Source organism: Eurosta solidaginis, chromosome 5 (genome assembly GCF_040869045.1).
Source record: "Eurosta solidaginis isolate ZX-2024a chromosome 5, ASM4086904v1, whole genome shotgun sequence".
Lineage (NCBI taxonomy): Eukaryota > Metazoa > Arthropoda > Insecta > Diptera > Tephritidae > Eurosta > Eurosta solidaginis.
Window position 1 is genome coordinate 248574322 of NC_090323.1, and position 26687 is coordinate 248601008.

At 36.1% G+C, this 26687-nt stretch overlaps 1 protein-coding gene across 4 annotated transcripts in view; it reads left to right on the top strand.

Moving 5' to 3' along the window:
- Positions 1-23237, top strand: part of LOC137253131 (neurobeachin-like protein 1) — a 269267-nt gene extending 246030 nt beyond the window's left edge. For 3 of the 4 annotated variants that reach the window (XM_067789567.1, XM_067789569.1, XM_067789570.1), the window contains 2 exons: positions 5056-5233; positions 22787-23237. In XM_067789567.1, the coding sequence (XP_067645668.1) occupies positions 5056-5233; positions 22787-22952 (344 nt within the window). In that variant the 3' untranslated portion in view covers positions 22953-23237. Of the gene's footprint in view, positions 1-5055; positions 5234-22786 lie in introns of those variants that run through there. The other variant, XR_010953738.1, reaches the window with a different exon arrangement.
- Positions 23238-26687: the final 3450 nt, after the last annotated feature.

Consider the following 26687-nt stretch of genomic DNA (forward strand, 5'->3'; position numbering starts at 1 on the left):
TTTTTAGGCCTGCCGATTTTAGTCGCTTTACGATAGTATAGTCATTGAGGTACAGAAAGTTAAAAGTGCTTAAGTATTTAGTTTATGACCTATTCTACGTCGAAAATTACAGCATGCAGCCTCACAAACTGACATGTGGTCAATTGTATTTGACTGTTAGAGAGTGGCATGAATTGTTGCTACTTAAACACCGTACAGTGTTGTCTTCCCGTCGAAATTTATCTGCCTGATTGTGTGACATTTCAAAATGTATGACGTGCCATCACTGCCTGCAATCACTGTGAGTGAAGAAGATTATACTACATACATAAAGTGCTTAAATTTGTTGGTGCTTAACAAACCAACTACAACCAGATGTAACCGAAAATCACTGCTAGTTCGCAGCTAGCACTTGTTTGCTAAGAAAGCACTTGGAAACAGGCATTCATCAGGCATATAACAACAAAGCAAAAATGTTTGCGATCAACCAACCGACCGACAAATGATTTGACTCTTTCTGAATTCGTGTGTGTGGATCTTGGAAGATCTTGCCCTCGGCATACCACATAGCAATCATTCAATCACACTCAGTTTCTCACGTGCTCTTGTGGTTTTTATTGTTGCTGATAGACTAAATTCTTTTTGATTTTCGGATCGAACCGGCCTATGTACGATCTGTGCTATTGCTGTTGTTGGTGTTCTGATGGTTACTCATTTTGTTGGTTTTAATCAAGTTGTCATGTATAGAAATGCAGATGCCTCTGTGCGTGTGCCACTGGCTTTATACATTATCCATGTTTGAAGGTACGTGTATTAGGGTGGGTCGATTTGTATGGACGAAAGTTGACCGATATCGCGCCATTGATTCTTCGATAAGATTTGGGCTCAGGAAAAAAAAGTTACACTACGCATACCCTGCGAAATTTCATTTTTTTACTTTTTATCCACTTTGATTTTTAAGGTTTTTTTCATGACCTACTAAAAATGTTCATATGTATACCCTGTCCGACCCAAAAATGTCTGCTAAAAACGTTGTCTATAACAGTTTTACTGGAACTGTAAAAATATTTTTTTTTTTATATATTGGTTTCCGATCGGTTTATTGATTTTCGTATATTTTTGGTAAGCTTTTCCGATCTTTTCTGAACTAGTGCAAATAATACAATTTATTTCACGTTACAGCTCGACGTTTCGCCGAATTTCCTTGGCCAAGGAAATTTTCGCGAAACGTCGAGCTGTAAGGTGAAATAAATTGTTTAATTTTTTTTTTTTTTTTTGAAAAAAATTAAATTATTTTTTAGGGTTTGCGTAGTGGAACTTACAAATCGACACACTGTGTATACAATAGTATTTTTTTATATAACCGATGCATACAAGTGACCACAAGTTTGATAGCCTCGACATTCAAGTGTGCTCTCAAATTCTTTCTTTAGTCATAAGTAGATAAATATATCTAAATTTCTACGTAGATATGTATTTGTACGGCACCTGCTTCTTAGTTAATTAAACGAATATCCGGTTAATCTCAGTACTTAAGGTATCCACTTGGCCAGATATTATTGGTGGACTCTATCCCGTGCCCTTCGAAAGAAAATGTGGCGAGCGCCAAGACAGTGGTAAACTGACGGCTCAAAGAGAATAGGGAACTGAGGCAGCATTATATTCGAAGTAATTGCAGGTCAAGTAGTCACATCATATCCTGAAAAAAGCCGGGATTTTCTAGACTATACAAAAACATCTTCTGCGCTGATATTCCTTGAAAGTACAGTTCCAGTAACCAACATAACGACATACTACTTTAGAGCCCTATAAATGAAATATGAAATGGTGTGAAAGAATCAAGCCTCCTTGGCATTTGTAGAGCATCTCAATGTTCTACCAGCTGGATTCCAGCCCAAAGCGGTATCAAGCCAGAGAAGGCTAAGAAATCGATCTAACCAACCTAACGATATTTGTCCCGAAACCTAAAATGGTGCATAAGAGTCACGTTGGCATCTTATCGTTAAATACACTTATCAAATTCACTACGAATATAGATACAAAATATTTACAGTATAGAAAAATAGTTAAACTTACCGTTAAATAAAATTAACGATTGCAAATATCGTTAAAATGTTAGCGATCTCCAGTATACAGCTGTACGTTTAACGATGTGACTTGTCGAAAGTTTAACTAACGATTTTTCACTTGCGATGTAAAAAAACATTCTTTTATTATTTAGCGACAAAGGTTCATCGATAAAAAAACAACTTATTGAAAATCAAAATCGTTATTTTTATGGATTCTTTACATAGAGATCGCGAGTGTCGTTAAAAAAATTTACGAACTCGCCATCACTATACATATAACGATTCACTATATATATAACGATTTCGATAATAGCTTATAGTAGGTTAACGAATATCGATAAATGAATCACTAACTTTTAGCGATGCGATTTAACAAGATTTTAACTAACGACTTTTACTTTAAGATAACAATTGTGATATTCACTAACTCAGCTGTAACATGGCTAGCGAGGTGACAATTATTATTGTTTTAAATGGAAAATAGTGTAATTTCAGCTAATGGCGGTAATAACCTTAAAATTATCTTTTATTCTTGTAATTTTTTCGATCAGTTCGAATTAAGATTTATATGAATTATTTCAGGCTTGGCTGATCCATTTATTTTGGTGCAAATGAAAGAATTCAATTCACCATTCTGCCCAACGTTTCACTGACAAATTTCAGCATCATCAGGGGCAACTCTGTTTATTTTTAAAAAACAAAAGACATATATCAATTATACATTCGCACAAACAGAAGAAATAAATGCACTTGCATTTTCGCAATACTCACTACAATATTAAACAATTATATTAGAGCTTAAAACTAGTACCATCAGTACCACTTCTTGTGGTAGTCTTGTCTAAACTAAATTGCTGTTCATTTTCTTATGCATAACAAATAAGCTGAAGCTATATTATCGGTGTCCTCTTTTTTGTTTATCGTCTCCTTCCTTCTTTGTAATATTCTTAGACTCTCTAATGTGTATCGCGTTATTTCTCTCTTTTCTTTGTCGATGATTCTGGTGTTGGTAAAGTCAGCTGCGTGGCCACTACTTAAAATGTGTTGAGCTAAGGCTGTGCTTTGTTTTTGCTTCTTTATATCCGATTCATGTTCGTCTAAGCGGACGCCTAATGCTCTTTTTGTTGTTCCGAAATACACTTTATCACAGCGTTCGTCGTCGTTGCCTTTGCATTTTATTTCATAAACAACGTTGCTTTGTTGTTGTTTTTCTATTGGGCTTTTCATTTTCGTATAAATGCTGGATATTGTTGCATTCGATTTGTATGCAAGCGTAATATTTTGTTGCTTTAATATTTTCTGATCAAAGTTCTCGCTGAGTTTTGGTATGTATGTGACGCTATAATATTTTTTTGACACATTAGATGTTTCTGGGTTTTGTTGCTTCGTTTTCTGTTCTCCTGTTATTATTTTCTCTTGTGTGATCAGTTCGCGTATCAATTGCACTGGGTAGTTGTTGCTTTTTAATATGTTGTATATTTTTTCTATGTTAGTTTCGTGGAATTTTCTATGGCTTATTGTCAATATTTTACTAATTAAATTTTTCGCTGTGTTGATTTTATATTTCCTAGGTTGGGAAGAGAAATAGTTGATCAGACGTCCAGAGGAGGTGGGTTTAGAGTACCAGTTCAGAATTATATTGTTTTTGTCTCTATGTATACGGACATCAATAAAGGGGATGCTTTCGTTTTCCTCCATTTCTATTGTAAACTTGAGTTTTGGATGATATTTGTTAAGTGTCTCTAGAATCTTGTTCGTTCTTTTATTATTTAGCGACAATAACTGATCAAAGTTTAACGAATATCGATAAAAAGTGGTAATTGAATCCAAACATCGTTATAGTTATCAATTCGCCAATGAATCAATTAGAAACCCCCTAAAAAAGTTTGTGAACTCCATTACTGAATACCATTACTGAATCCAAAAATCGTTATAGTTATCTATTCGCCATTATATCAATCACGAAAAACGTTAATAAAATTAGTGAATTCCACCACATCTCATCATATATTATCGAATATCGATAAAACAGTTCTGGAATTCACAAACTTTTTTAACTATTTTTGTGATCAATGTAACAGCGAATCGACAACCATAACGATTTTTGGATTCTTTGACCACTCTTTATCGATATTCGTTAAACTTTATTCAGCTATTGTCACTAAATTATAGAAGACAATTTTAAGATTGTCAATGGCATTAGCTGGAATTTCATTATAAAACCATTAGAACTAATAATAATGGTCATCTCGTTAGCCATATTAAAACTGAGTTAGTGAATAGCACAATCGTTATCTTAAGCGAAACTAACTAACAATTAAAATCTCGACAAATCGCACCATTAAAAGTTTGTCAATTCCACCCTGTAGACGAATTCACCAACTTTTAACGGTGCGAGTTGTCGAAACTTACGATTCTTCACATGCGATAACAACTATGCTATTCATTACTCAGTTTCGGCATCGCTAACGTGATGACAATTTTATTGAGTTTAAATAGAAGTAAAGTGGCTTCACAGCTAATGGCGTTAAATAAATTTAAATCTTTTGTGACAATTGCTGTTCATAACTTAACGAATATCTATAGAAAGTTGTTGTTGAAAATTTAAATCGTTATATTTACCGACTCGTGTTAAAAGTTCCAGCACTGATTCACGTGATTCTGTGAGAACCCAAACATTTATTCTAACTGTGGTGGTGTAGTACCCCCACTTGGTTCCACTCACTGTATACGCCCATGCGTTACGTATAGGCGCACACAAATGGGATATACCTACAGTCTTATATACCCTCAAGCTTGCATGAACGGTTGTTTAATGATTTCGTAATTTGCACAGGCAAAATGTTTGAATTGGTTTGATCATTTCCTTTGCGTGTTTCTTGTTTTACAGTTTTTATCATTTAAATAACATTTATCTTTAATTTCACTTAAACGTTTTAACCTCTTTTTTTTTGCATTACTAATAAATTAAAATCTTAATACTCTTCTCATTCTGGTTTTCTTTCAGGTCATATTGCATTTAGCGCATTGGACGATACTTCGCATTCGGTGCACGTTTACAGCATCAATGGCACAAGTCTCGGTTCGAAATATGTATCCGGACGTGTAACTGGCTTGAATACAGCTACCGATTATTTGGTGGTGGCGGACGATGCTGGTGATATCACCATGAGTCGTTTACATGGGTAAGTGAGAGATATATTCATTAGGGTGGGCCTTATTGGCGATAAGATCAATTTTTGTTTAGCTGCCATGCAAGGTCGGTTGAAAATATTTATTCACACTTTAGTCGAAACCTTAAGTACTCAAACTTTGTCGTCTTTGCTGTTAAAGGAATTGCAAGTTCGCCCAATTGAGAAATTTGAGCCAGTGAAACAAACAGCGAAAAACCTTGGGACTGGTTTCAAAAAAAGGTGCAAAGATCCCCAAATCTAGTGTTCACAAGGTATCTGAACTAAATTGTTCATCCTTCTTAATACAGCCGAAATAGTTTCTGTTAACGACGCTTATAAGAAAGCCGCACCTACAGACAGCGTATTGGATGAACACTGGAGGAGTAATATTGACCGGCTGTACTCGGAAGTGATTATATTAGGTTGAGGAAAAGTAAAGTGTCCTTAGTATAATGATGCCCCTGTCTTTATCCACTTAAATAAGGTTCAGAAAAGCGGCGGCGGGCCACCCATTTTCTTGAAGAAGGTGAGCAAGGGCCGTAGGAAGTTCAACCCAGAATACTTGGAGGCTGACCCGGCAGCTCCAGCCATTATGCGACCATGAAGTTAAAGTCACTTTGCGGAATAGGGACAATACGACGCATATCAAATACCTTGGGCTGAAAGGTTGAGTTCTATTTCACATATGGAGTACCTGAAGGAGAAAATTCTGAGGTTTCCTGGGCCTTTACGTCGCATTGCGATTAATTATAGGGATCTGAATTTTTGTGTCACTCTTTACGAATGTAGATCGTGACGTCTTTGTTACCTGTACTACTTAAGGTGCGGAACAGAAGACTGAGTGTGTACATATCTACGAACAACTCGTCTCTGCCTGGTGATTACATACCCCTCTTTATCACTACGACGCCGATCTGAAGTAGTTAGATGCTCAATTAAAAGTACTTATGACTCAAAATTCGTGCTACGGGGAGACGAATTCGCTTGGAATATACTCCAAGCTGCTTTGAAAAAGGCCTTTCGGTAACTTTGCGGAGTCTGTGGATCAACCACAAATCCAAAAGCGGAATGTGAAGTTCATTGTAACCGGTTGTCATGACCGGCTGACATTTCTTTGACAAATGTGCATTGGGCACCCTGAAGATAGACCCACGATGGCAGATAGTGACGCTAAAACTATCGTACGCTGTATAAAGAGGATAAACACTTGTGATGCTATTAAAAAGTGGCGTTACAGTTGCTAAACCAATATTTCTGTTCAACAATTTTGTGAACATTTTTAGAATGTCCTGATCTTCAGGGCCTAAGATAAAGCACAAATCCTTTCGTTGTCCAACAAAAATAATTAACGAACATTTGGAGGTAGGCCTGGCTGTTTAGGACAATAGTGTACCCTAATGAACAAATATCAGTATCCACCAACAAAAAGTGTGATAAGTAAATGAGCTGCCACTACTACTGCCTGCCTACATGCCCGGCAGCGTCTACTGCCGCAACTTGAAGTAAGTGCGGCTGATGCCTACATACAAACATATGTAGTGGTGTGAATGTTATGACCAATAAATGTTTGCCGGCCGGCCGGCAAATTGCTTGTTTGCCCAGTTGGTAGGCAGTTTTAACACAAATTACCTACATAAGTTTGCGCATTCGAGTGTGTGCCCCCCAATATGATGAGTGTTGTATGTTTGATGTTGGCAATTTGTTCAGAATTGTAAAATTAAATAGATTCAAACAAGCAAATAAAATAAGTTTTTTTATGATGGCAAGTATTTATTTGGAATGATTGAAAGTTTGCCCTTGAGCGTGTTGGCAATTTACTTGAGACTTGAAATTCTGGTTACAAATGATTACGATTTGTAGGAAATGATGGGGCGATTAGGCATAAAATTTAAATAAAGATTTGCAAGGTTTTTTTATCGCTCGTAATGAGGTATTGTAAATTGTCGGATTTAAGTCAGTTATTGTAGTATTTATTTAATAAAATACATGAAAGCACGAAATTCAAGTTTCAAATTAATATTTTAATCAAAGTTTATTAATGAAATAAATTATATATTTAAAACGTTGGGTTTTTCCGTTCTTTTGCCACACAATTGCGACACATTTTGCGACACAAATTAGATGAAACGAATTTTGAAGAGCAGCTGAGTGCTCAATACCTTACATCCCTATTCAGATGAAGGAAGAGACCACACTTGGCTCTGGAAGGGTTTCAAATATATTTGATCTAATACTATGTACAAACACACAGCAAATTGGCAATTTAGACCATTTGGGCAATTTATCATACGAGCCGGACACGTGCGCATCTTGCGCAACCAATATAAAAGTCTCTTATCAAATATCAACAGAAATCAGCTGTTCAGCAATAGTGCCATAGTATAAATAGATTTTTTTGTGTGCTCACAATCGTTTATTTTTAACAAATTATTTTACTAAAATATAGCTAAACAAAAGCAATACGACCAAAATTGCCCAAAGCTCGCCAATAGCCCGAATCTCCATCTTTAGAACCAAAACTTTATTTACAGATTTGGATTCCAAATAAGAGCGAAAAAGGGACCCGTACATAAAAACAGCAATTAGAAATAATATATATGATAATAAATTGCCAATTTAAAAAAAATTGCGTAATAAATTGTTTCAAAAACTGCAAATGCAACCTTGTAAAGTGTGTTGAGTAGATTTAAACGTCAATTACGCATGGCCTAACTATATGGTTGGCTTATCTCATCAGCTGATTTTATTTTTTTCATTTCACTGGAGCAGGGATTGTGAAAAGAAGATGGCAAACTCAAAATGAAACCAAAACATTGAACACATTTTCTTACAACACACAAAAATGTCAAAGTTTTATGTTTTCATTCCATTCCATTCGCCTAATACCAACACGCATATTTTGACAGTTTGAACAAATGTATGTTGTTGCTGTAGAGATGAGCCAACCAGCTATCAAATTACTGTTGTGTAAGCTAAATTGAGTTGTATGAATACCACTCAATTGAAATCGAAATTGCCTCAACTTATTTTCCTGTTTGAACATAGTATAAGAATCGGAAATATGGCATATGATGTCTATTGATTATTGTACCATTTTATGCGCCATTACTGTGAGCTCGCCAAAGAACAGTTAAAGGAATTCATATGCAATTGGATAGGTAAAAGATTAGCCAATACTGGATCAACTGCTGGCTAACAATGATAATCCAGAGGGGTATATAAATTAAATCAGTTAAAGTCACAGAAAATTTTTGAATGCAGTCATTAAAAAAGATTACAAATTTAAGGCTCCAGTCATTTTTAGTTCGATTCTTGAGTCCCGATTAATGAGTCATTTAATAACGTAATTTATTAACTTAATTTTTCAGTGAAGTAACAAATATATGTACTTACAAAATTTTACTGCAATTGTTTGATAAAACATATAGTGGGTAACTTCTCGTACTAAATGAATGTGCATCTCTGAGTAAACTAAATTAAAAACAAGCAAGGGAGGCTAAGTTCGGGTGTAACCGAACATTACATACTCAGCTGAGAGCTTTGGTGACAAAATAAGGGGAAATCACCATGTAGGAAAATGAGCCTAGGGTAACCCTGAAATGTGTTTGTATGACATGGGTATCAAATGGAAGGTATTAAAGAGTATTTTAAAAGGGAGTGGGCCATAGTTCTTATAGGTGGACGCCATTTCGAGATATCGCCATAAAGATGGACCATGGGTGGCTCTAGAATGTGTTTGTACGATATGAGTATCAAGTGAAAGGTGTTAATATGATTATTTAAAAGGGAGTCGGCCTTAGTTATATAGGTGAACGCCTTTTCGAGATATCGCCATAAAGATGGACCAGGGGTGGCTCTAGAATGTGTTTGTACGATATGGGTATCAAATGAAAGGTGTTAATGAGGGTTTTAAAAGGGAATAGCCCTCAGTTGTATATGTGGAGGCGTTTTCGAGATATCGACCAAAATTTGGACCAGGGTGACCCAGAACATCATCTATCGGGTACCGCTAATTTATTTATATATGTAATACCACGAACAGTTCCTGCCATGATTCCAAGGGCTTTTGATTTCGCCCTGCAGAACTTTTTCATTTTCTTCTACTTAATATGGTAGGTGTCACACCCATTTTACAAAGCTTTTTCTAAAGTTATATTTTCCGTCAAAAAACGAATGCAATCAGCATGTTTCATCCCTTTTTTCGTATTTGGTATAGTACTATGGCATTTTTTTCATTTTTCGAAATTTTCGATATCGAAAAGTGGGCGTGGTCAAAGTCGGATTTCGCCCATTTTTAACACCAACATAAAGTGAGTTGAGATAAGTACGTGAACTAATTTTAGTAAATATATATCGATTTTTGCTCAAGTTATCGTGTTAACCGCCGAGCGGTCGGCTGTGTATAAAATCTGGGCGTGGCTTCAACCGATTTCGCCCATTTTCACAGAAAACAGTTATCATTATAGAAGCAATGCCCCTACCAAATTTCACATGGATTGGTAAATTTTTGTTCGACTTATGATATTAAAAGTATTTTAGACAAATTAAATGAAAAAGGGAGGAGCCACGCCCATTTTTAAATTTTCTTTTATTTTTGTATCTTGTTGCACCGTATCATTACTGGAGTTGAATTTTGACATAATTTACTTATATACTGTAAAGATATAAAATTTTTTGTTAAAATTTTACTCTTAATCATTCTTTTTAAATGGGCGTGTTCGTCATCCGATTTTGCAAATTTTTATTTAGCACACATATAGTAATAGGAGTAACGTTCCCAAATTTGATCATGATATCTTCAACGATTGCCAAATTACAGCTTGCAAAACTTTTAAATTGCCTTCTTTTAAAAGTGGGCGGTGCCACGCCCATTGTCCAAAATTTTACTGATTTTCTATTCTGCATCATAAGGTCAACCCACCTACTAAGTTTCATCGCTTTATCAGCCTTTAGTAATGAATTATCGCACTTTTTCGGTTCTTCGAAATTTTCGATATCGAAAAAGTGGGCGTGGTTATAGTCCGATTTCATTCATTTTAAATAACCATTTGAGATAGGTGCCCAGGAACCTACATACCAAATTTCATCAAGATACCTCAAAATTTACTCAAGTTATCGTGTTAACGGACAGACGAACGAACGGCTCAAGGAATTTCTTTTTTCGCCCAGATCATTTATTTATCGTGTTAACCGCCGAGCGGAAGGAGAGACGGTCGGCTGTGTATAAAATCTGGGCGTGGCTTCAACCGATTTCGCCCATTTTCACAGAAAACAGTTATCATTATAGAAGCAATGCCCCTACCAAATTTCACATGGATTGGTAAATTTTTGTTCGACTTATGATATTAAAAGTATTTTAGACAAATTAAATGAAAAAGGGAGGAGCCACGCCCATTTTTAAATTTTCTTTTATTTTTGTATCTTGTTGCACCATATCATTACTGGAGTTGAATTTTGACTTAATTTACTTATATACAGTAAAGATATTAAATTTTTTGTTAAAATTTGTATTTAAAAAAATTTTTTTTAAAAAGGGGGCGTGTTCTTCATTCAATTTTGCAAATTTTTATTTAGCACATATATAGTAATAGTAGTAACGTTCCTGCCAAATTTCATCATGATATCTTCAACGACTGACAAATTACAGCTTGCAAAACTTTTAAATTACCTTTTTGTAAAAGTGGGCGGTGCCACGCCCATTGTCCAAAATCTTACTAATTTTCTATTCTGCGTCATAACGTCAACCCATCTACCAAGTTTCATCGCTTTAACCGCTTTTGGCAATGAATTATCGCATTTTTTCGGTTTTTCGAAATTTTTGATATCGAAAAAGTGGGCGTGGTTATAGTCCGATAACGTTCATTTTAAATAGCGATCTGAGATGAGTGCCCAGGAATCTACATACCAAATTTCATCAAGATACCTCAAAATTTATCAAGTTATCCACCGATTTCGCCCATTTTCACAGAGAACAGTTACCGTCATAGAATCTATGCCCCTACCAAATTTGAGAAGGATTGGTAAATTTTTGTTCGACTTATGGCATTAAAAGTATTCTAGACAAACTAAATGAAAAAGGGCGGAGCCACGCCCATTTTGAAATTTTCTTTTATTTTTGTATTTTGTTGCATCATATCATTACTGGAGTTGAATTTTGACATAATTTACTTATATACTGTAAAGATATAAAATTTTTTGTTAAAATTTTACTTTTAAACATTCTTTTTAAATGGGCGTGTTCGTCATCCGATTTTGCAAATTTTTATTTAGCACACATATAGTAATAGGAGTAACGTTCCCAAATTTGATCATGATATCTTCAACGATTGCCAAATTACAGCTTGCAAAACTTTTAAATTGCCTTCTTTTAAAAGTGGGCGGTGCCACGCCCATTGTCCAAAATTTTACTGATTTTCTGTTCTGCATCATAAGGTCAACCCACCTACTAAGTTTCATCGCTTTATCAGCCTTTAGTAATGAATTATCGCACTTTTTCGGTTCTTCGAAATTTTCGATATCGAAAAAGTGGGCGTGGTTATAGTCCGATTTCATTCATTTTAAATAACCATCTGAGATAGGTGCCCAGGAACCTACATACCAAATTTCATCAAGATACCTCAAAATTTACTCAACAAATCATTAAATGATGAGTCACAAAATTTAATAAAAACGGACTTTTTTTATACTCAGCGTGCTTTACATACGCTGGATAACGGTTGGTTGTACAGGTATGAAGGAATCGAGATAGATATAGAATTCCATATATCAAAATCATAAGTATCGAAAAAGAATTTGATTGAGCTATGTCCGTCCGTCCGTCTGTCCGTTAACACCATAACTTGAGTAAATATTGAGATATCTTCACCAAATTTGGTACACGAGAATGTTGAAATTTGACGTGTGGACTGATATTGAGACTCTTGATAAAAATTTGAAAACATAATTTTAAAATGGGCGTGGCACCGTCCACTTGTGATAAAATAAAATTTACAAATATTGTTAATCATAAATCAAAAATCTTTAAACCTATCGTAACAAAATTCGGCAGAGAGGTTGCTTCTACTATAAGGAATGCTTTGCAGAAAAATTAACGAAAGCGGTGTATAAAATTCCTTAACACAGCACTGCACTTACTTAAAGGAAAAAAGGAGGGCACGTATTTAAATTATAATATGTATTTATTTATTTTCACTTTGAAAATCAGTATAAAACGGGAATGAAAATTTCAAAAAAACTAAAATAAAATATATTAAAATTGCGCGACGGCAGGCGGGCGAACGTTGCTGGCACGATGCGTTTGCGTGGGTAGTTTTATGTAAACGCAAAAATTGTGCGCGGTGGTGGTCGGCAAGCACAGCTGATGTACTGCATGAACTTGGCCGCAATGTCCGAGTGTTGCCAGACGTCGTCCCCCCCCCCCCCCCCCCCCCCGGCGCGTGGTTGGGTTAAGGACGGCATCGACCCGGTCCAGGGCCGCCCGTGCCTCTTTGACGAGTTTTCTAAGTTGTTCATCGCGCTGTCTAGCCGACCGGCTTTGGATTGCCCTCTGGCGGGATTGCGCGCGTGCTCGTGGGTTCGCCCTATCTCGGTGGCGAGGGTTGTTTTCTTTTCGTCCCGCGAAGCCGAGCAAACATTTTCGGCAGGTGGAGGGGGAATCACATGCCCCGGTGCTGTGCTACATTGCCAGGCAGTTGATACAGTACCGGTGCTTCCTCGCGCACTCGTAGCGCTCCTCAGGCTTCATCGCGAGGAACGCCCGGCACTGCCTTAGCACGTGTCGCTGCCTACATAGACGGCACGTTGGTGAGGGTAGCGTATATCTAGATTGCTAGAGGCATGAAGCAGAGGGTACCAGAGGTAGGGTTAGCACTGCTAGGCAATTGGTAGCACGCACAGTTTGGCAATATTCCGAGTTATTAGTCCGTGTTGGGTTTTGAGTTCCACAACTCGAACTTGGTTATCCGATCCAGGGTGTAAAGTGATTACCCGCCCCAAACGCCATTCGTTCGGGGGTAGTAAATCATTCTTTGCCACAACTAAATCTGCAACTTGAATATTGCATTGAGGGCATTTCCATTTGTACCGATTGTGCAGCTCATTGGGCAAGGTGGGCAAGGCTGCCATTATCTGCATTTTCCTCTGCTGTTTGCAGATGGTGCAGGTTTTGCAGTGGAAGATGAGCTTTTTGACCTCTTGCTTCAAACGTGGAATGTAGTACTGTTGCTGTACCATTCGGATCGTCAGCTGTTTGTCGGCGTGCAGCAGGTTCGAATGGAGGAAGTCCAACAGAAGAGAGTAAAATCGAGAGTTTTCGGGTATGATAATTGGGTGCCGCTCATTAAAGCTACATGTGGCATAGGTTAATCTTCCGGAAACTCGCATGACTCCTGAGTCATCTAACATGGGGTTTAATGTCAGAAGGGTGTTTTTTTAGGTAAGGGTCCTGACGTTTGAAGCAGCTCTGTCGTGTCTCTGTAATGATTCCGTTGAGTTCGAATGATGATTTTGATTTTGGCATCATTCACTTCGGCGTGGGTGAGGTTGAGCGTGGCTGGAACTCTTAGTTTCCTTGCTTTCTGGATAAACCGCAACATATAGGCCACGACACTAAGCGCTCGAGAAAACGATGAAAACCGGTCGATCATATCTCTCTTTTCTTCCTGCAGGGTGTGGAATACCTCCACATGTCGTTGTTCGGGGGGAGCTGTGTGGTGAGATATATCCATTGGCCACGAAGTTGATGGATTGATAAGCCAATTAGGTCCTTCCCACCATAATGGACATTTGACTAAGTCCTGTGGCTTGCAGCCTCGAGTGCCCAAATCCGCTGGCTTATCGTTACTGGAAACGTGCCTCCAAGTGGCGTTGTCGACGTTCTTAAGAATTTCGGATGTCCTGTTGGCGACATACGTTTTCCAGGTATGGTGTGGTTTTTCTGACCATGTAAGTGCGATGGCAGAATCGCACCAGAGAATGCGTTGGTGTTGTGGTAGGTTCAAGTCACCTCGGAGCTGTTTTACTAATTTGGAGAGTAAGACTGCTCCACAGAGCTCCAACCGTGGAAGGGGTGCTACTTTGCTTTTAGCAGCTAGCAAATGGGATGAAAAACTATTTTCATGGGTTTGTACCCGTAAATATACACAGGCACAAAATGCTTTTTCCGAAGCATCTGAAAATCCATGCAGCTGGATGAGTTTACCGGGGGAATACTGTACCCACCTAGGGATTTTAATTTCTCTGATGTGGGGTAAATTTTCATAAATTGAGGTTAATTTTTGAAGAGCCCCAGGCTTCACGTCTTCGTCCCAATCCTTTCCTTCCATCCAGAGTTGTTGCAGCAACATTTTTGCAAGAATAATTATTGGCGATAGCCATCCTGCGGGGTCAAACAGTTTCGCAACTGCTGATAAAATCTGCCTTTTTGTAGTCGTGTTTTCTGCTGATGGTGGATCGTACGTATAGGTGAAGGTGTCGGTTAGCGCGTTCCACTGAATTCCAAGGGTTTTTGTGGAATTCGTATCGTGGAATTTAAGAAAGTCGACGTCTAGCAAATCGGGGTCGGGAACGGGTTTTAAAATTTCAGGGTGATTTGCTGACATCTTTCTCAAAGGGAACCCTGCCGATTTTAAAGCTGCGATAACTTGAGTCATGGAGTTCAAAGTGGACTGTATATTATAACCGCCTGACAAAACATCGTCAACATATGTTTCGTTTGATAAAATGTTTTTAGCGAGCGGATATTCGTCTTGACAGTCGTGGGCGAGTTGGTGTGGGGTTCGAATTGCCAAATATGGCGCGCAATTTACACCAAAGGTAACTGTTTTTAGTCGAAAATCTTCTATCGGCAAAGTTGGGTGTTTTCGAGAAACGATTCGGTGAAAATCTTTATCTTCTTCATGGATGAGTATTTGGCGATACATTTTCTAAATATCGCCGTTAAAAACAAACTTATACAGTCGCCATTTAAGTATGACGAGCATTAAGTCATTTTGTAGTATGGGGCCTGTATGGAGGACGTCGTTCAACGAGTTGCCAGAATGTGACATTTTTGATGTGTTGAAGACGACTCGCACTTTTGTGGTTTTGCTGTCGGGTTTTATGACAGCATGATGGGGTAGATAAAATAATAGATATTTACCATCTCTAATTATCTCTTGTTGGGAGGTGGGTTCCATGTGATTCATGGTTAAATACTCATTAAAGAATTCAAAATATTTGTCTTTTAATTCGGGTTTTCTTTCGAGGGTTCGTTCGATGCTGATATTCTGCTGTTGTGCTGCGGGCCGTGAATGACCGAGTGCCAGATTGGCTGGAAATTCCGTCTTGAACGGCGGTTTGACTTTGTAGCGTCCATCTTCGTCGCGAATTGTAGTCGTCCGGTAGAGTGCTTCGCAGTATTCATCATCTGCTTCGGTGACTTCGGTGTCACATGCTGATACTTTCAAATAACAACCATTTAAGTTTGAGTCATTTATTGGGTGGGCGGGTATTTGTTGTTGGTTGGTGCTAGCAGTGTTGAAAATTTGTAAGGCTTCCATAATTTCAGATTTACATGTTTGATAGGTTTCCATGCATTTAGCGAATTTTTGCTCAACCGAGCCGCTAACATCTGTGTAATTATCGGAGAAACTTACTTCTCGATGGGACGCTAGCACCTCGCAGTCCATATTTTATCAAGGTCTTCTAATTTGACCTTAAGCATACACTCTGATAAATCGGTAGCTTGTGAGGGTGACCGTTTTGAGCAGTAAACTTCTAATTCCTGCAGGCATTGGTCTGCAGTGGTAAATTTTTGGGTTTCGTTTGTTTTTTGCATTATAATATTTAAAGTAATTTATCAAGAAATGGGAGCTTTTATTAAGCTGTGAAAATCGAAAAAAAATTTGTCAAAAGGGCAAAAAAAAAATTTTTTTTAAACCAGCCTAATGTAAGCTGTGTTTTTAATACGGGCTTGTCTCAGCGCTTCTGAGTACAAGTAATGTGAGTATATAAATGGGTGGGTGTTCACTGGTTTTTTTTTTTTTTTTTTTTTTTTGAGACCCGCCTAATGTATGCTGGATTTTTTGTTATAAATAAGTTTTTGTTATATCCCTGCAAAAATCGAGAGTACTCCATGCATGCATGTATGGAGAACTTGCTATAGACCAACCGAATGGTCCAAAATTAACCACAATTCATACAAAAAATATGGTCCAATTAACATTGCGATGCCCTAGGACTGGACCATATACTCCAGCTCCGCATTACATCAGAGTAATCCATGGAGTACGCACAGTCCAATAAACATCGTGTAGTGATTACAATCGTTAAAAACGTGCAATGATCGGCTTACAATATTGTAACGAATTTACTTGCAAATCCTCTTATTTGCAATCCTCTGCTAAGTTCGAATCACTAAACTGTTGAATAAATAACTCCAATATTGAATAATGGAAAAATGGCCTTTATTAAAGTACTTCACAATGACTCTTATACTTTGCTACTCGCTGGCTTAATAACCAAACTGATTGATAACTCAAATTGAACTCTACTATTGGCCGCCAGATCGCGTGCTTAATCAATAACTGATTGATTGCTCAACTCAAACTGAATTACAGCGCCTCTACATCTGTTGCCTTTTATACCCTTTGGTTTCCTCGTTCGCATTTTTCCAGAATGTACTAGCATTGTCCATGAGCTCTCAAACTTCTCAGCTATAACTAAAATTGCACAATTTTATACATCTTTTAAAAAATAAAATAAATGTAAGGCGCAATAACCTCCGAAGAGATTTAAGGCCGAGCTTCTCTTCCAATTTGCGTCGTGCTCCTCTTGATTTTCCCTACAAATTGGCCGGACGGGACCTACATGTTTTATGCCGACTCCGAACGGCATCTGCAAGGCAGATGAGTTTTCTCTGAGAGCTTTTCATGGCAGAAATACACCCGGAGCGCTTGCCAAACACTGCCGAGGAGCGACCCCGCTTAGAAAAATTGTCTTCTAATTTAAAAACCTTATTTCTGAAATTTTGATGTTGCTTTGCCCGGGGTGCGAACCCAGGGCATACGGTGTGGTAGGCGGAGCACGCTACCATCACACCACGGTGGCCGCCAACATCTTTTAGGCGCTTCCAGAATCTACTAGTCCAGTAGCTCTCAAACTTCTCAGATATATGCATGTGTTTGCGCATTGACTCTCCGCTGCTCGTATTCGCACATGGTACATATGTGTAGGCGCAATTATTTATTCGTTTATGTAGATACATAAAGATTGAATTATTGATGTGAATGTTTGTAGTTTACAGTCTCTCGCGCGCACATAGGCGTATAAGTAAATGCATCTGTGTGTGACATCTCTCTGGGCTGCCTTATATATGTGTATACTTGATTTGATTATTAACGTAAATACTGCTTGGCATGGCCTTAGCATCGCCTTAGTGATGGGATAACTTAGCGATGCTAATATCCGAGACAATATGTTCGTGTAGAAACATGAGTTGTTCCATTGCAGTGGAGTATAATGGTAAGTACTCCAGTGGACCACATGATCCAACGATTTTTGCAGGGATATTACATATATACGTATATACTTTTATAATTAAGTATAAATTTAGCGCAACGAGCTTCTTGGGTACCGGGCAGTGGATTTTCCGTTATTACGGGAACACAAATTTATGTATTGAAAAAATTATAAGGGTTTTGAAGGGACTGTACCTTTTGGTATCAGTGGGGTGGGCAAATGAAATATTTTGCCGTTTAGGCTTTATGATGATGGTTATATGACCAGGGTCCGGATGTTTAGATCGGAGGGGTATATAATTTGGGTAATTTCAGATTTGGAGTCCGTACTTTAGACGGAGGGTACCGAGAGTACTTACTCAGACATTTTTTTTATGTGAACTGTGTGTTACTTGTGGGTTTTTGTGTTGTCTTCTGGCCTTTGTTGTAATTTGCTCCTCGCTGATTTTGTGTTAATCCTCCTTTTTGTTGTGATGTCGATGTTGTATTGTTGTAATGGTAATGTGTTGTTTTTTTCTCCACTTAAGTTTTTCAAACAAAAACAATTTTTTCCGCGCTTGTTTCTAAACAAATTTTCTTCTCTTTTTTTTTCTTCAAATGCATTTTTAGAATTGTATTTTTTTCTTCAATATTTTCTTATTTCTCAATTTTACCTTAAACATTTTTCCTAGGTTTTACTTTTTCTAAAATTTTCCTTTTCCTCACAAAACTTTCCCTTTTTTCCACCTTTTTTGTCACACTTTAATGTGTGTTTTAGTTATTTTATGTATTCATGTATTTTTTTTGAATCTAGTTCTTTTAGTTTTTATAAATTAAATATTCCATGTTCACATTTGTGTTGTATTTGTATGTAAAATAATGTTTCTAATAAATTTTGTTAAGCACTTTAGTTTTTTCGCACTTTTTGTTTTTTTTTTTTTTGTTCGTACCGAACCGCGTATTTTTGTGCAAAATTGTATTGTATGCGTGTTTTTATATTTATTATTTATATTGCTTTGGTCGCTGGTGTGTTTTGGCCGCGAAGGACCATGTTTAATTATAATAGCACTAGGAACTTTATTTAACAAAGTTAAATTTGTATGTATCTTTGTAATTAAATAGACACTTTATTTAAGTAAAATTTTTATTTAATTCAAAACTTTAACTTTTAAATATAAACACAATTACAAATGATTTTAATCAAGTATTAAAAACTGCGCGACGGCGGGCGGGCGATAAAATAAAAACTGCGTTGGGTAGCGAACGCGAGCGGGCACGATAGATGCGTGTGGGCGGGTCGTTTGATGTAAACTCAAAAATTGTGCGCGGTGGTGGTCGGCAAGCACAGCTGATGTGCTGCGTGAACTTGGCCGCAATGTCCGGTTGTTGCCAGACGGCTTTTATATAAAAGATTTTTAAAAGGGTCGTGGACGAATAAAATATGCTATATCTTAGCGAAAAAGAGCTTCGTATCAATAGAATTTTACTTTCTAAATTGAATTATAACATTAAATTGGAAAACACAAAAATTTTTTAAAATGGGTGTGGCACCGCCCCTTTTATGACTAAGCAATTTTCTATGTTTCGGGAGCCATAACTCGAAGAAAAATTAACATATCGTGATGAAATTGAGTACACATATTTTCCTTATAGCAGAAAATATGTCTAGTAAAAATTAACGGGATCGATTAAAGACCACGGCAACTTAGATATAAAATAAGTTTAAAAGGGTCGTAGACTAAAATAATAAGCTATAACTTAGCAAAAAATAGTTTTGAATCAATGATATTTCACTTATCAAGTTTTATTGTAAGAGGAAATGGGGAGACATTTTTTTTAAACGAGCGGGCCACATGTTATGTAGAAAAGTAATTTATCTGAAATGAAATGTACGAATGAAGCTCACGCTGAGTATATAATGTTCGGTTACTTAGCCTTCCTTACTTGCTTTGTTTTGTTTTAGTCGTAGACTACAAAATTTCATGTCAGTCATTTGATTAAAAAATCAAGTGACTAACAGCTCCTCGCAAATTAATACATTCATTCACACCTCTTAGCCAAACGAATTTATAAAAAAACTACTTTTAAAATTAATAATGGACAAGACTTAATTTATTTATCTTAGTCATAGAATATAATAATTTATTTCAATCATTTCATAAAAAAATCAAGCGGCTTATAGCTCGTCGCAAATGAATACAATCTTTCATACCTCTGAGCAAAACGAATAGAAAATGATTTTAAAAGTTAACAAGTTACAAAATTAAATCTGAGAGTTTACTTAATTTTTTTGTCCGAGTCATAAAATACAAAAATTTATTGCAATTAATTAAATAGAAAATCGCATGACTAATTATACTAGTAAATGAATGCATTCTTTTGAATTGCGGAATCAAGCTCCAAAAAGGGGAGGTCAATCAAATGATGAACAAAACCAGATTTTTAGTCACAAAATTAAGTCTAATGATGAATTCATACTTTTTGTTTAAGTGCTAGAATGCAAAAAAGTTCAGAAATCATTTGATAAAAATAATGAGACTAATAACTAAATAACTTTTGCTAGTCGCGTATTCGAATAATCAGTTAGTCGATTAGCGAAATTTGTTTACTAAAATAATAGATTATCACTAATCAATTAGTAGCTTGCATTCGGTTGTTCGAATAACTTCTTTTTCTTAATTTTTAATAAAACCTGCAATTTTTAAAGACGTTGTGGAGTTATTTTTAGCCATCTGCAGCTTAACACTTTGCGGCTTTGGCATCCTCTCAACTGGAAAAGAAATATCATACCCAGCTACGTTTCCAGAAACTCAGTTTGCAGCAAACAATTAGATTTTTTTAGTTTTTTGTAATAAAATTGAAGTTGAATTTATGAAATAAATTTTTTTTGATGTAAAAATTTGAATTTATAAAAGTTTCGGTATTCGAGTGATGACAACTAATCGATTTTCAATTTATACAAAAGTTACTACTCGACTAATCGATTAGTCGAACAATCGATTGTAAACAAGATGCCCACTAATAACGTCACAAATTATTGGATTCTTCTACATCTCTGAGTCAAACTCGTCAATGAAAAAAGAAAAATTAATTACCTACAACCCTGTACTGGGTATTAAACGGGAAACTGGTCTACTGTATGATCTAGGTTAAAAATTTTACCCGAAAAGTTGTATTTCCATCCCGACAACTTGGCGACCAATGGGCCCATACTTTATGACAAACAAACGAAAATTTTAAGATTATATGGAGGGCTCAGAACCAAAAGGATCTAAGTGACATTTTTTCTAAAATTTAGTTATACCCATATTTGTATATTTAATATAGTGTATATTTGTTGACAATGCTATCCAAGCCATTTTGGACATTTTAGTGCCATATATTTGCCAGGCCAAAAACGTATTAAATTTTATTGCATTAATCATTTGAGCCAAAAGGATCTAAGTGCGCTCCTCCAAGCAATAAAATTTAAATGCTCGGCCAAAAGAACATGCAGAATTTTTTCAAGTATGCAGTTTTGTAGCCCGTTTAATTTTAGTATAATAAAGTGCTAAACTTAAGTTCGTAGGAAGTCTCGCTGACTTGAAAGAGGTGAAGAAGCCTCTCCCCTCTCTCGTCTGTGCCGCAGACTTGTGTTCAATACTTGAGTAATGTAAAAGCAGGCTTACATGAAAATACATCATCGTATAGCAGTGGCAAAATGAAATAAAATGAAACTGTTAAAAATAGCGAAATTTTTGCTGAACTGCAACTGTACGTTGTATATTTTCTGTAAATACTTAATATAATGTCACTATGCCTAATGTATGCCAAATTCGCGAAAATTTGCCAAATTTTCAACATTTTTCTCAAGATTTTTAGAACTCCTTTGAGTAAGCAGTTTTGAAGCCTTACTTACTGGCTTAGTTTTGTAAAAAATTTCCCTAATTTTTGGCAATTTTTTTCTTGAGTTATACCCCATAGGAATTTTTTAACGTAATTTTTTTTATATGGGAAAAAAGTCCTTATCCTCGTAAGAAAAAAAAAATTGCCAAAGATCAGTGATACATTCTAAGAACTTAAGTTTAGCACTTTATTATACTAAAATTAAACGGGCTACAAAACTGCATACTCGAAAAAAATTTAAATGTTATTTTGGCCGAGCAATCAACGTTCGAAATTTTATTGCAACAATTTTTGGAGCCAAAAGGGTATAAGTGCGCTTGGATCCATAAAAAAAATTGCCAAAAATCAGCAAGACTTCCTACGAACTTAAGTTTAGCACTTTATTATACTAAAATTAAACGGGCTACAAAACTGCATACTTGAAAAAATGCTGCATGTTCTTTTGGCCGAGCAATCAACGTTCGAAATTTTATTGCAACAATTTTTGGAGCCAAAAGGGTTTAAGTGCGCTTGGATCCATAAAAAAAATTGCCAAAAATCAGCGAGACTTCCTACGAACTTAAGTTTAGCACTTTATTTTACTAAAATTAAACGGGCTACAAGACTGCATACTCGAAAAAATTCTACATGTTCTTTTGGCCGAGCAATCAACGTTCGAAATTTTATTGCAATAATTTTTGGAAATTTTTGCAATAATTTTTGGAAATTTACATTTATTTTCCATCTGCAGTAAACATGCTTTGAATTAGTTTACTAACCTGCATTCATTTAGACAGGAATCATTTCAAACGCATTTACCCAGAATTTACAATAAGTAATTTACATTAACCTTAATTATCTCAATTCAACGTCGATGTTACTTAGATCCTTTTGGTTCTAAGCCCTTCATATGTGTGACCCTAGTAAGCGAAATATATGTCAATTAACTCTTGAGCCCTCACTGCCCATGTTGCTCGTGCAAGGAAGAGGCGGAAAAGAGGAATGATCTAGGAGGTTGGAAATGGTCATATGAAAACGATCTAACAACATTTCGGTTATAACCAGAAAGTAATCCTTCCACTTACGTTAATGTATATGTTATTTGATATTAAACGCGGTCTAGACTCAGTGTAATAATAACGCTGTTAAAAAACTAACCGTTTACTTATTTATTGATAGCTTCAGCTAACTCAATACAATATTTTTTATCTACTCTTTTTTTCAGATTAAAACCTGTGTTTGACATTCCACTTCATATTCCAATACAAACTGTCGTTGTAACACCGGGAAACACACACATACTTGCACCCCTGCGGGACGGGCGGTTAGCCGTGATTGCTGTTCAAATACCGGCCGGCAATAATAAAAAGCATTCCGTACTCAATGTTTAATAAAAATGTCAAAATCGACAAGTGAATCGCAGAGCCAAAAACAATTTGCTAAGTGGGCAAAATTAAGTTAACAAGTGTTTGTGTGTATGTATGAAGGGTCTCAAACTTCATAATATGTATGGTAGGAAGCTATGTATAGATACAAAGTAGGACAAATATTGTAGTAAAAAACTGTATTTTATAGGTATGGATATGTATAGTAGGGTGGGTCGATTTGTATGGACGAAAATTAACCGATATCGCGCCATCGATTTTTCGATAGGATTTGGGCTCAGGAAAAAAAAGTTCCACTACACATACCCAAAAAAAAATAATTTTCGAACTTGCGAAATTTCATTTTTTTTTGGCTTTTTTCGACTTTTTTTTGTCATGAAAAAAACCTTAAAAATAAATGTCGAAAAAAGTAAAAAAAATAAAATTTCGCAGGCTCGAAAATTATTTTGTTTGGGTATGCATAGTGGAACTTTTTTTCCTGAGCCCAAATCCTATCGAAAAATCGATGGCGCGATGCCGGGTAAAAAATCGACCCAGTCTAATGTATAGGCAATTACTGCACATATTTGTATGCATAGAAAGTAATTAGTTGGCTGATTTCGATTTCGATCCCATGTCAATCTAATAGGAGCACTTATAAGGTTTATAAACATACACAATGACATTCGCAATAATTTGTCTGACACATATAGCAAATGTGTGATCAAATCGTTCTCGGTAAAGGGAAAGGTAACAGTGGTAATAAAGCCATACCTAAATTACCATACGAAAGGTCACATTACAATATGAAAGCAAATGGCGTCCAGTCTCAGGATATTGAAACTAACTCACATGCAAATAACGCAACTATGCACTGGCTTAAGCGCCTTAAAGGCGGCAACAGTTTAAGAAAATTTTCACTTTTTATCCACATTCCAGTTCTTTGTATTTAGAATTTGTTAGAGAGCACCCATAAACAGCTTTATCAGAGGAAATAGTCCTAAAATCTTAATTATTTGAGAAAAGATATTCTATTTAAGATATTGACATCGAAATAATATTCTTTGTACCCAAAACTCTTCGCTTTTTATTGAATTTTTCTCCTTTTTATGAAAACAAAAACTAATAAAATAAAATAAAATTTGTTTAAAAAGTTCGTATAGTCCCTCGTATGCAATTCCATTTCGTTGGTGATTCTTAATTATTGATTATTATTTTCAAAACGCCTAATTTAGTACCTTCCCAGGCGCCCAACGTGGGACACACCAATAAAAAAAGCTTCGTCAGCTAACAGTATAAATGAGACGCAACGAATGTTTTGAATGATGGGGTGACATAAGGTCAATGGCCAAAAGACCAATTGACGTAATGACGAACACCAAAACAAAAAAAAACTTCAACAGAATGGGTTAGACGTTTAGTTGAATAATGAAACACGAAAAATTACACTGATGACGACGCAACCCCGAAACTGGTTTGACAAGGAATGACGAAAAATTGTCAATTTAGTTATATATATTCTTAATTCCAAGGAATCATCACCGGCCCGGGCTTTTAATTTGAATTTGCCCTGTAAAAAAAATTATTAGAAAAAGTAATAAAAGGTCGCGCGATATGTTATTCCAAATTTTGACTAACCTTCTATTAAATAAGTTATTCGTTTTTTAAAGGAATTCGATGCAATTTTTTTATTACAAGTTTTCTCTCAGTTAAATAAGCTCTCTCTATCGCAGAGAGGACCAGTTTTTTGTTAAATTTTTCACTAGAATTGGACCAAATATAGGAAAGGAGCGCAGTATCCGCAAATTTGATAATAAAAACATTCATTCGATTGAACCAGAAATATAGCAAAACCAAATTCAGTTGTTAAAATTGTAATACGTAGAGATGCAAAACAAAATAATTGACCTTATGGCCACTTGAGAAAAAAGATTTGAGTATGCAATTTCGTTTCGATATTGATTCGTAATAGCCTGAATAATCTTTGAAACGCCTAACTTTACTCAGTACCTTCAAGAATTCTTCATATGAGCTAAAAATGGCGTCCAACGTGGGATACACCGGTAAAAATAGCTTCGATAGTGAATAATATAGATGAGATGCACAGATGATTTGAGTTGTAGTAGAATACGCTCAGAGTTTACCAGTGAGTTGAATTGGCGAAAGGGTGTCAAATGGAGAAATTTTAAAAGTTACCCACAACCTTCATGAGGTATTCCTGCGAAGATTTATTGTGAAAGGTTTTAAACTGAAGTAGTAGTGTTCGGTGATAAAACAGACTGCATTGCGGATGATTCATCAATTCGATGTTGTAACCCTTCAAATATTTAGTTCTTTGTTTCGATATCTAACGCTCGTTTCATACTGTTAGTTTTTCGAATACTTTCGGCAAAAAAAGGTGTATATCACGCAGTAACGGGTAAGTCACCCATTCGGGGAAAGAAACAGCTACCCCTTAGGATATTAAATGTTAAACAACTAAAATCGTATAATGTTAAGCAAAAAAATTGCTTTTCGGGTTCTGAAATAAAAAGTTTCCTTTGTATGTGCGAAAGGTCGGGTCCAAATCGTAATACATCCATAATATTATGAGAACGTTCTTAGACTTATATTAATTTCTTTATAACTCCACAATCGTGTTTCTTTTAGAGTCGGGTAATTTTCGGATCCGGTACTTTTTTAGACCCTAGTGCTTTTTAGGAATCTCATACTTTTGCCTAACTTTTCCAGAACCCGGTACACCCGATACTACTTCGAACTGGGTACTTTTTTGGAACCAAATACTTTTTTGAATCCTGGTACTTTTTCATATCCGGCCACTTGCTTAGAACTAGGTACTTTTGCGGATCCGGGTACTTTTTATAACCGGGTACTTTTTCATAGCTGTGCCGTTTTAAACCAAGGTACTTTTTTGGAACCGTATACCTTTTCGAATTTGGGTACTTTTTCAGATCGGGGCACTTACTTAAAGTCTGGTACTTTTTTTAGTACCGCGTACTTTTTCAAAACCGGATACATTTTAGAACCAGGTAATTTTATAACCGGGCCCTTTTTCAGATCAGGGCTCATAAATAGTTCGAAACCACGTATTTTTTAGAACGGGGAACTTTTTGGAAACCTTGTACGAACAAACATGAATTGGTAGGATATACTAACACTAATAAGCCACTTACCCCCCGATTCTAGTGTGGTAACAACATTCTTCACCACGGTAATGAAATCATGAGGCAACTTTTACACCCTTTTGGTATTCTACCCGCGAAAGTAGCCGGATTATTTTTTACCCTCAAAAGTAGATGGTTACATCGAAATAACCACACAACAGCTGTTTTTAGAAAAAGGCAAAACTGAAAAATAAAGAATTGTAAGCGCAAATAAGTAAAGATAATAGTAAAAAGTGTTGCCTCTTGTTATACATATACAAAATAAATTACAATATACCTATGTAGAAACTTATCACGCATAATATGCATACACACATCGTCCCGTTTATTCGTTAACCTCGTATCTACAAGTGAGACATTTTCGGTAAAGCGAACACGGTTGCCACACCATGTTTTCATTTGGGACCAAAATTTATCAAAAAAAAAAGGACCAAATATTTATTTTATTTTATTAGTATAAATTACAAAATTTTAGGATGTTTCCTTATAAAATTTTACTAAAAATAGTGAAGACTTTCCTTTAACTCAAGCTGAACAAACAAATATATGCGCATGCAACCAAAAATGGTTCTATATTTTGACATAAGATAAGTCTATA